This window comes from Equus przewalskii, chromosome X (assembly GCF_037783145.1).
Source record: "Equus przewalskii isolate Varuska chromosome X, EquPr2, whole genome shotgun sequence".
NCBI lineage: Eukaryota > Metazoa > Chordata > Mammalia > Perissodactyla > Equidae > Equus > Equus przewalskii.
The window spans coordinates 27,968,085-27,980,042 of record NC_091863.1 but is presented as its reverse complement, the minus strand read 5'-3'; the positions used below and the strand labels follow the sequence as shown (position 1 = coordinate 27,980,042).

At 37.3% G+C, this 11,958-nt stretch overlaps 1 protein-coding gene across 1 annotated transcript; it reads right to left on the bottom strand.

Moving 5' to 3' along the window:
* Positions 1-10,009: 10,009 nt before the first annotated feature.
* On the bottom strand, positions 10,010-10,859 carry LOC103544191 (ferritin heavy chain-like). The gene has a single exon (XM_008511045.2). The coding sequence runs from the start codon at positions 10,725-10,727 to the stop codon at positions 10,179-10,181; it is 549 nt and encodes a 182-aa protein (XP_008509267.2). The 5' UTR covers positions 10,728-10,859; the 3' UTR covers positions 10,010-10,178.
* Positions 10,860-11,958: the final 1,099 nt, after the last annotated feature.

The window sequence follows — 11,958 nt, the reverse complement described above, 5'->3', positions numbered from 1 at the left end:
ATTATATTGCAACATTTATTTTTTTTAAAAAAAGAAGACTCTAAAGGGTGCTGAGAAAAAAGCAGACCAACTAGAGACCTTGGAATCTGAGGAATGACATAGTAGCGAGTGGGCCTCATCCAATCAATTAAAGGCCCGAATAGAATAAAAGAATGACCTCCGCTGAGCAAGAGGGAATTCTGCCAGCAGACAGCCTTCAGACTTGAACTGCAGCATCAGCTCTTTCCTGGGTCCCCAACCTGATGGCGCTTGGATTTGCCACCCTCTATGATCACATGAACCAATTTCTTAAAATAACTCTCTCTCTCTATATATATATAGACATCCTATTGATTCGGTTTCTTTGGAGAACTGTAACTAATACATAGAAGGTCAGGACTTTCACCATAGCCCTGTGGTAACTAGACCACCCTCACTTTGGTATCAGTGGAGAACACACGGGGAATGGGAACTCCAGTCCCCACCCAGTAGCAATAAGGAGCCCAGCCCTCTTTGGATGTCAATGGTAGTCAACTAGAGAACCTGGACTTCTGCCCACACCTGGCATTAACAAATCAGCAACCCTCTCCTTCCCCTGTCAGAGCAGTGTCAGAAAAAAGCCATTTAAGACAAAGATTATGTAAGATCCAGAGTCTTGTAAGATAATATGAAAATATCTAGATTCAGTCAAAAATCACTCATCCTACAAAGAACCAGAAAAATCCCATTCTGAATGAAAAAAAAGACAATCAACATGTCCCAACACCAAGATGACATAGATTGTAGAATTATCTCACAAAGATTTTAAACCAGTCATGATAAAAATATGTCAAAGAGCATTACAAACATGCATAAAACCAGTGAAAAAAAAGTAAATCTCAGAAAAGAAATTAAAGTGTCAGCAAATAAACAGAAGATAGGAAGATGGACTAAATGAAAAGTTTAAAACTGAAAATTATACTAATTGAAATTAAAAAGCTCAGGGGACAGGCTTAACAGCAGAACGGCATAAGCAAGGCAGGTCTGAAAAAATATTTGAAGAAATGTGACTGTACCAAATTTGTCAAGAGACGTAAACTTACAGATTCAAATTGTTGAACAAATGCTAAACAGGAGAACGCAAAGAAATCAACACCAAGACAAATCATAATTAAACTGCTGAAAACTAAAGACAGGAAAACAATTAGAATGACAGTGGATTTATCTTCAAAAGCGTGGAAGCCAGAAAGAAGAGGCAAAATATTTTTTTAAGTGCTTGAAAGTTACCCCAAAAAACTGTTAACCCACAATCATATATCCAGTGAACATATCCTTCAGGAATGAAGTGGCAATCAAGACATTTTCAGAAGGAAAATTAAGAGAATTTGTGGCTAGCAGATCTACCCTAAAAGAATGGCTAAAGAAGTTTTCTAAATGAATATAAAATAATAAAAGAACAAACCTTAGAACATCAGGATAGAAGAGAGATCAAGGTAAGCAAAAATATAGGCAAACACCAATAGGCTTTCCTTTTCCTCTTGAGTTTTCTAAATTATATTTGATGGTGAAAACCAAAATAATAATACTGCCTGATGTGGTCCTAAATGTATGTAGAGGAAATATTTTAAACAATTATATGATAAGTGGAGGAAGGTAAAGAGATGTAAAGGGAGGTAAGGCTTCTGCATGTCACTAGAACTAGTAAAATAGCATAGGTAGACTGTGAGATGTTATGTATATATAATGTAATACTTAAAGCAATGATTAAAAGAGTCATACAAAGTGATACACTCAAAAGCACTATAGAGAAATCAAAATGGAATTCTGAAAAATGTTCAAGTAACCAACAGGAAAGCAGAAAAGAGCAAACAGCAAAAAGCAGAATCTCAGACTTAAGCCCTAATATATAAGTAATTACTTTAAATGGAAGTGGTATAAATGTAGCAATTAAAGGCAGAGATTAACAGAATCAATTTAAAAATATGACCCAACTCTTACACTGTCCACAAGAAACTCATTTCAACTACAATGATATAGGAAAGTTGAAAGTAAATTGATGGAAAAAGATGTATCATGCAAATCTTAATCACAGGAAAGAAGGAGTGGCTATATTAATATTAGATAAAGTAGATTTCAGAGAAAAGAAATTTTTTAGAGACAGAGAGGGACATTTTATAACGATAAAAGTGTCAGTCCACCAGGAAAACATAGAAATCTTAAATGAGTATGCACCAAACAAAGGAGCTACAAAATATGAGAAGCAAAAACAGAACTGAAAGAAGAAATAGAAAAATCCACAATTATAGTTGGAGACTTAAACACCCTTTTCTTAATAGTGGATAGAACAACTAGACAGAAAATCGGCAAGGATATAGAAGGATTTAACAACATCAGCTAAAGTGATCTAATTGACATTTATAGAATACTTTGCCCAACAACATCAGAATACACATTCCTTTTGAATACCCACAGAAGATATGCCAATATAAAGTATATCCTAAACCATAAAGCAAACCTCAACAAATTTAAAAATTTAAATCATATGGAGTATATTGTCTGACCACATGGAATCAAACTACTGATTGATAACAGAAAGATGAGGATAATGCGTAAACATTGAAAAACTAAACAACACACTTCTAAATAATCCATTAGTCAAAGAGAAAGAATCAAGGGAAATAAAAAATATATTTAACAAAATGAAAATACAGTATATCAAAATTTGTGGGGTGCAGCTAACCCAGTGCCGATTAGGAAACTTATAAAGCTAAATGTTTATATAATAAAGAGGAAAAGCTTCAAATCAATAATCCACGTTTCCACCTCAAGAGCCTAGAAAAAGAAGAGCGAAATAAACCCAAAGGAAACAGAATGAAAGAAATAACAGAAAGGAGGAGAAAACAATGAAATGGAAAACAAAGAAACAATAATGAAAAAATTAAACAAAGAGCGAGTTCTTTGGTAAGATCAATATTTTTTATTTTATTTCTTCCCTAACTTTATTGAAAGATAACTGACATATAACATCGAGTAAGTTTAAGGTACACAACATTAAGATTTGATAAACGTATATACTGCAAAATGATTACTACAATTAGGCTAGTTAAGACATCTTTCACCTCACAGTTACCATTTTTTTGTGCATGTGGTGAGAACTTTTTTTTTTTGAGGAAGATTAGCCCTGAGCTAACTACTGCCAAACCTCGTCTCTTTGCTGAGGAAACCTGGCCCTGAGCTAACATCCATGCCCATCTTCCTCTACGTTGTTCATGGGACACCTACCACAGCATGGCTTTTGCCAAGCGGTGCCATGTCTGCACCCGGGACCTGAAATGGCGAACCCCAGGCCAGCGAGAAGCGGAACATGCGAACTTAACCACTGCGCCACTGGGCCAGCCCCGGTGAGAACTTTTAAGATCTACTTTCTTAGCATTCTTCAAGTATACGGTATAATATTGTTGACTATAATCACCGTGCTATACATTAGATCCCCAGAACTTATTCATCTTATAACTGCAAATTGGTACCTTTTGACCACCTTCACCCATTCCCCCCACCCCACCCCCACCCCTAGCTATCCCCAATCTACTCTCTGTTTTTATGAATTTGGTGGGTTTTTTTTTTTTTTTTTTTTGGTGAGGAAGATTTGCCCTGAGCTAACATCTTTTGCCAATATTCCTCTTTTTTTTTTTTCCTCCCCAAAGCCCCAGTACATAGCTGTATATTCTAGTTGCAAGTCCTTCTAGTTTTTCTATGTGATCCACCACCACAGCATGGCTACTGACAGACGGGTGGTGTGGTTCCGTGCCCAGGAACTGACCTCAGGCCACCGAAGTGGAGCATGCCAAACTTTAACCACTAGGCCATCAGGGATGGCTCTGGTGGGTTTTTTAGGTTCCCCATATAAATGAGATCAGACAGTATTTGTCTTTCTCTGACTTATTTCACTTAGCAAAATGCCCTCAAGGTCCATCTGTGTTGTCACAAATGGAAAGATTTCTTTATGCTTATGGATGAATAATATTCATATATATATATCACACTTTTTAATCTAGTCATCCATAAATAGACACTTAATTTGTTTCCATGTCTTGGCTATTATAAATAATGCTGCAATGAACATGGGGGTGCAGATAGCTCTTTGAGATGATGATTTCATTTCCTTTGGATGGATGTATACCCAGAAGTGGGATTGGTGGATCATATGGTAGTTCTACTTTTGCATTTTTTGAGGAAGCTCCATACTGTTTCTCATAAAGGCTTTACCAATTTACATTCCCATCAACAGTGCCTGAGTTCCCTTTTCTCCAGCACTTGCTATCTCTTGTCTTTTTTATGATAGCCATCTTAACAGGTTTGAGGTGATATCTCATGGTAGTTTTAACTTGCGTTTCCCTGATATCAATTGATGTTGAGCACCTTTTCACGTACCTGTTGGCCACTGTAGATCTTCTTTGGAAAAATATCTGTTAAGGTCCATTTGTACATATCTGTTAGTTCCATTTAGTCTATAGTTCAGATCCATTGTTTCCTTATTGATTCTCTGTCTGGATGGTCTAGCCATTGTTGAAAGTGGGATATTAAAGTTCCCAACTATTATTATATTGCTGTTTATTTCTCCTTTTATTTCTGTTAGCATTTGCTTTTTATATGTGGGTGCCCTGATGTTGGGTTAATAAATATTTACATTTGTTATATCTTTTTGATGAATTGACCCCTTTATCTTTATGTAATGACCTTTTTGTCTCTTGTAACAATTTTAGCTTAAAGCCTGTTTTGTCTGATGTAAGTATAGCTACTGCTGCTTTATTTTGTTTACCATTTGCTTGGAATATCTTTCTTTCCCTTCATTCTCAGCCTATGTGTTTCCTTAAAGCTAAAGCAAATCTCTTGTAGGTAGCATATTTTTGAATCTTGTTTTTTTCTATTGACTCAGCCGTTATATGCCTTTTGATTGGAGAATTTAATCTGTTTATGTTAAAATAATTATTTATAGGTAAAGACCTAGTATTGCCTTATTAATTGTTTTCTGTTTTATAGATCCTTTGTCCCTTGCTTTCTCTCTTGATGTCTTCTTTTGTGATTTAATATCTTTTTGTGGTGGTATACTTTGTCTCTTATAATCTTTTGTGTATCTATTACAGGTTTTTCTTTTGTGGTTACCATGAGGCTTAAATAAAATATCTTATAGTTATATCATACGATTTTAAACATAAAAACAACTTGAAGAGCATACATAAATGTCACTTTTCTTTCTCCCCCATCACACTTTAGGTTATTTATGACACAATTTACATCATTTTTATATTGTCTATCCAATAGCAAATTATTATAGTTATAGTCATTTTTAATACATTTGGTTTTTTTCAACTTTTAAACTACAGTTGTAAGTGATTTACATAGCAGCTTTACAATATTAGAGAATCTGGCTTTGAGTATATATTTACTTTTACTGATAAGTTTTAGACATTCATGTTTTTATGATGTTAATTAGCTTCCTTTTATTTCAGTCCGTAAAATGCCCTTTAGCATTTCTCGTAAGGCAGGTCTAGTGGTGATGACCTCGGTCAGTTTTTGTTTGTTTGGGAAAGTCTTTATCTCGCCTTCATTTCTGAAGAACCACTTTGCCAGGTATAGTATTCTTGTTTGCCAGTTTTTTTCTTTCAATATTTTGAATATATCATTTCACCCTTTTCAGGCCTGCAAAGTTTCTGCTGAGAAATCTGTTTATAATCTTATGAGTGCTCCCTCATGTTTGATGAGTCTCTTTTCTCTTGATGCTTTCAAAAATCTCTTTGCCATTGACTTTGGACAATTTAATTATAATGTGTCTTGGTGAAGCCCTTTTCAGGTTCAATCTGTTTGGGGTCCCTTGAGCCTCATGTATCTGAATGTCCATTCCTCTCCCAATGTTTGGGAAGTTTTCAGCCACTATTTCTTTAAATAGAGTTTCTGTCCCTTCTCTTTCTCTTCTCCTTCTGAGATTCTAATATCGAGTATGTTGTTTCTCTTCATTGTGTCCCATAATTCTGGTAGGCTTTCTTCACTGTTTTTCATTCTTTTTTATTTTAGCTCCCCTAAATGGTTAATTTAACATGACCTGTGTTTGAGTTCAGGTTCTTTTGCTTGGTTGAATATGCTCTTGAAGATTTCTATTGAATTCTTTCGTTCAGTCATTAAATTATTCAGCTCTAGATTTCTGTTAGGCTTTCTTTTTTTTGATAGATTCTATTTCTTTGTTGAACTTCTCATTTTGGTCATGCATTGTTTTCCTAATTTTATTTAGTTTTCTGTCTGTTTGTTCTTTTAGTTTGCCGAAGCTCTTTAACAGTATTATTCTCAATTCTTTGTCAGACAGTTCATAGATCATACGCCACTCATCAAGCCATGTTGTGGTGGTGACCCACATACAAAATAGAGGAAGACTGGCACAGATGTTAGCTCAGGGCCAATCTTCCTCACCAAAAACAAAAAAGTAGCATGAGAGATACTTGTGATATGGAAATGTTCTGTATCTTGAAACTGAGTGTGTATTCATTTGTTTACAGTCAATTCAAGTTTGCCCTTTTGTGAATTTCCTGCTATCATCCTTGCTCATTTTTAATTGGATGATTTGTTTTCTTATTGATTTAATTTGTTGCATATTCAGGATTAATTATTTTATGGTTATAAGCATCAGAAATATCTTACTCTAGTTTTTGGCTTGTTTATAAACTGTCATGTCAAATGTACTAATCTTTTCCTTTTGTGTGTGTATGCTTTTTGTATCTTAAGACATCTTCCCCTGCTGTGATGTCATAGAAGTATTTCTTTTAAATATTTAATTTTTTATATTCAGGTTTTTAATGTATTTGAGCCTAATTTCTGTACATATAACTTTATTTTCTTTCTCCACATGGTGAGCTCTCCATTCTGAGCTGTTCTGTTTCTTTGATCCATTTGTCTATGCCTGTGCCAATACCGCCCTTTTTGAATAGATATAGCTTTATGAGTCTTGATAATGGTACGACAGATTTTTATCTTGCTGCTCTTGCTAGAATCTTCAGCACTTATAAGAAGTATCCTGTTTTTCTTCCAGGCTGAAGAGGAATGCTTGTAACATTACAGCATTAAGTTTGATGTTTGCTCTGAGTATTTGGAAGGCATTATTTTTAAAGATATCATGAATGATTAATTGATTGATTTTATCATATGCTTTTCCTGCACTTATCATGGTTATCATATGATACTGTTCTTTTAATTTGTTAATGTGATGAATTCAATTAATAAATTATCTATTGTTAAATCTTCTACAAGGTTTTGGGATAAATCTTACTTGATATGACATTATTTTAAAATGCTTCTTTAGATTCAGTTTGCTAATGTATTATTTAGGATTTTTGCATCTATGTGCATTAGTGACATTTGCCTATAATTTTTCTGTTTTGTACCATCTTTATGTGGTTTTAATAATCAGGGTTATATTTGCTTCATAAAATGAGTTGGGGAGTCACCCCTCTCTATTTTCCGGAGGAGTTTTTAATAGATAGGTATTATTTGGTTTTTGAAGTTTTGGCATATTTTAGCTAGCAAGCTGAAAATATATTTTGGGGAGAGAGTAGGTAGGGAGATGTTTGACTACCAGTGCCATTTTGTCATCATTATAACTCTATTCTGGTTTTTCACCTCATTGAACTTATTCTTCAGTTGTATATGTTTTTCTACAGAATTATCTATTTCGTCTACATTGTCGAATTTATTTGAATTGCATTGTTCATAGTATTCACTTATGATTTTTAAAAACTACTTCATCTCTAATTCTGTATCTGCACCTAATATTGTTTATTTATACCTTCATTTTCTTGTCTTGTCTTTACTTTTTTGAGGACTGATTGGACTAGGGTTTGTCATTTTAATAGTCTTTTCAAAAACTTGAGTTTTGACTTTACTAATCCTAGTGTTCTTTTTCTCTATTTCATTAGTGTTTTCTCTTATTGCAATTATTTCCCTCTTTCTTTTGTCTTCATGTTTAGTCCATTATTATTCTTTTAACTCTTGTTTTGAAAGCTCATTTTATTAAGTTTTAATCCTTCTTATTCTCTAATACATTCATTTAATGCTATAAATTTCTCTCTAAAGACTTGCTTTAACATCCTCCTGACATTTAAATATGTATTATTTTTGTTTTTATATTTAGTTCTTAATATTTTATCATTTACCTTAGGGTTTTTATTTTCTCCATAAAATATTTATGTGAGTGCTTTTAGTTTCCAAGTGTTTTGGTGTTTGAGACTGTTTTTTGGATATTTATTTTTACTTTTATTGCCTTTTGTTTAGAGAATTTGTCCTGTGTGGGGTTTTTTGTGTTTCTTGTGGCCTAGCACATGGTCAGCTTTTTAAGTGTTCCTTGTATGCTTAATAATAACTTACATCCCCTCAGTTTTGGGGGTTCAGAGTTCTATTTATGTTTTTTCAGGTCAATTTTACTAATTTTCTTATTCAAATCATCTTTTTCTATTGAATTTATGTCTGTCTCATCCATCAATTTCTGAGAGAAGTATGAATTTATCAATTTCTGTGATCCATTCTTTCAAACTTTGCATTATTTATGTTGAGGCTCCATTATTAGATATACATAGGTTCAGAATAATTTTATTTTCCTAATGAATTATTTATCAATAAGTAAAAACACTTAATACTCCTAAATATGTTTTTGTCTTAAAAATCTCTCAGATAGTAATTTAGTTATACCAGCCTTCTTTGGCTTAGTATTTGCCCCAGTATATCTATTTAGAGTCTTTCATGTTTTTTAATTTTTTTTTATTCTCTAAACGTTAGCTGCCCTACGCTTGGGGGTGGCTGTGCCACAATCTCCCTAAACTCTCTTTCTGGTGAGCTTATCCTGTCACAATGCCTCCCATATTTCCAAACCTGACATCCCACTTGAACTCCAGATGCATTTTTTTCAGCTATCTGAATGACACTAATAGGCATCTCAGATTTTACATGCCATGCGTTTCCCACCCTTCCTCCCCAGATGTGCCCCTGGCAAAATCCCCAAACTAAGAAATAGCACTACCATCAACCCAGGTGTTCAAGTCCAAACACCAGAACCGAGATTATTTTCATTTCCCATTTCTCACCTCTGGTCCATGAGCAAATCTTCTTGATTCATGCAAATGCATCTGGAATTTGTCTAGGTCTCTTCATTTCCTCTGTCACCACCACAGTTCCAGCTACCATCATCTCTCTTCTGGACTAGCTACATTATCTCCTAACTTGTCTCCCAGCTTCAACTCTCCTGACCCCTCTACATTCTTCTAAGCAGCCAGAGTCACTGACAACATTCAGGGAGAATTATTGTACGTTATAGTCAATATGACAAATTTGACTTTCAGCCTTGACATTATATTTTTCACTCCTTCTATTGATGTAATTTGGGGTTTTGGGTACCATGGTACTTTAATGGAAGAAAGGGGACAATTGAAGGAAAAAACAATATTTGGATGTTTTGTAAGGGCAATATGCAGGTCCAGCACGGTGACCTGGGAAGTCACTCCCGTGTCTATGGGAAAGTCAGCCTAAGGCTCAGTTACCATTATCACTGTTGCCCAGGGTGAGCTTGTCAAAGAGATAGTCTGCCAAGCTGGCTTTTGGGGTCTCCACTTTGCTATCTAGTTAACATTAACAAGCAATAATATTTGCATATTTTATTAATCAAAAAAATTTCACGTAAAATTTAAGAACCCTTTGTTTTAATCCCTGCCCAATCCCATTCCCTTCACTCCTTCCCCAGAGGCAATTGGGGAATCACAATTGTGATTTTCAGGCCACGTTTTTAGGCTTTTACCATGCACAGGTACCCACATTCACCAGGGTCCCAGACCAGCCACCCCACACCCCCACTTTGTTTATGAGGGGAAGATTAATTTTGTGTTTCCCAGGGTCCCATGGAATACCTTCTCCCTCCATCCACAGAGATCCCGAGCTGCATGTGGATGGGACGTGGGTGGGCGGAGAGACTCCTGGATACCGGACTTAAAACTTAAAAGAGGAGATCTGCACACATGAATCAAGGACAGAGCTTTATTTATTTAGGAACCACATAACTGTATTGGAAGAAATGGCAAAACTGGAAGAAAAAAAAAGTGAACGTTTTGCAAGGGCAATATTGCAATATGTATGCTCGGTATGGTGATCAGGGGAAGTCACCCTGTGGCTCTGGGGAAAGCAGTCCAAACTCAGTTCTTACTGCCGTCCCCCAGGGTGAGCTTGTCGAAGAGGTACTCTGCCAGGCCGTCTGCTGGGGCCCCCATCTTGAGCAGGTTGGTGAGATGGTCCCCCAACTCCTTCATGGACTTGACTTCCTCGAGCAGGAGGTGACTCTCCAGGAAGTGGCACAGATGGGGATCCGCCTTGTCGGTGGCCAGCTGGTGCAGATCGAGCAGGCTCTGGTTGACGTTCATCTCCAGCTGGAGCACACACTCCACGGCCTTCAGGCCGCTCTCCCAGTCGTCGCGGTCTGGCTTCTTGATGTCGTCAAGGCAGAGGCGGCCTCCGCGCTGGTTCTGCAGCTGCATCAGCCTCTCGGCGTGCTCCCTCTTCTGGCGAGACTGCTGCAGGAACAGCTGGAAGAAGTGCTTCAGGGCCACGTCGTCCCTGTCGAAGTAGTAGGCCATCGACATGTACACGTAGGAGGCGTACAGCTCCAGGCAGATCTGGCCGTTGATGGCGGCCTCGCAGTCGGGGTGGTAGTTCTGGAGCACCTGCGAAGGCTGCGCGGTCGCCATGGCTGGAGGCGCGAAGGCGAAGGCGACCTCAAGTTGTTACCAGAGTGGGTGATGAAGGCGCCGCTCTGGCTCAGCGGCAGCACTGGCTCGTGACCAAAATGGCGTCACACCAAAGTGCGAGCGTTGGTTACGTTGGGGGGGTGGGGCGGGGGGCATCCGTTACGTTCCAGGGGGATCCGCTACGTTGCTTTACATTACGTTCCGGTGGGCCGGGGAGGAGGCAGCGGCGCGAGTGCAGTGTTCCGGGTTCCATCGGGGCCTGGCTGAGGCAGGGCTGCTGTGTGCTAAGCGTCTGGGCTATGTAATGTTTTAGAATGTTATTCATGAGTATAGATGCAACCATTTTGAGTTAATCGCTTGCATGATTTCTTTGAGCAGTTTATTTGAATATTGTCCTACTGTGGTTGTTTCATTAAATATAGTGCTTTTGGGGTCTTATTAGTTATGTTTAATATCGCACAGTTTTATTTGAATGTTAGATAAACGAGTGATTTCAACATCCATACTGATGACACTTCTGATAGCCTCCTCACTCGGTTCCTAGACTTAGTAACTCCAGTGACCTCCGCTTTTCTCTTTCTAGTCATGGTCTAGTTCATGCTGCTCTGACAGGAGAGCACCACCTCTAGAGCCTCAGTGAATCTTTCCACCTCTCCATCTTTCACTCTTTCTGAGCTTGTTCTTCACTCCCTTTATTCTCTCATCTCTTAATCTTTCAGCACAGTCCTAGAAGCACGTTCCTTCTGCCCTGTCTGGAGCCCGGTAGGACAGATTCAATGATCTCATCGCTGATATCCTAGATTTGCTCTCCCCCTTCACCTAGCTTGTCAATTTCCTTCCTCTTGGCTAAGTACAGACTTCTCTTTTCTCTGGCAGAAAACAAAAGGTTTAGGTGCATTCTTAGAGAAAGCACTTACCCTCAGGGATGTATTCATTCCCTCCAACCTCATTTGTTCTTTCACTGACACTCAACAAGTCTCTTTTTTAAGCCCAGTTATGTTCTATGTAATGAGCCACCGTGGTAGGGAATACCACTGATCTCAAATGGCCTTTCATTCATTCATTAATTCATTCAACAAATACTTATTGATTACCTAATATGGCCCAGGCACTGGTCTAGGATTTGGGCATATAGTAGTAACAAAGAGAAACAAAGTCTCTGTTCCCTTGGGGGTTGTATTCTAGTGGAGAAGCAGACCAAAACAAAACAAAACAGAATAAAAAACTACCA

Coding starts and splice junctions, on each gene's coding strand:
- LOC103544191 (XM_008511045.2), bottom strand. CDS start 10,727: ATGGCGACCGCGCAGCCTTCGCAGGTGCTCCAGAACTACCACCCCGAC.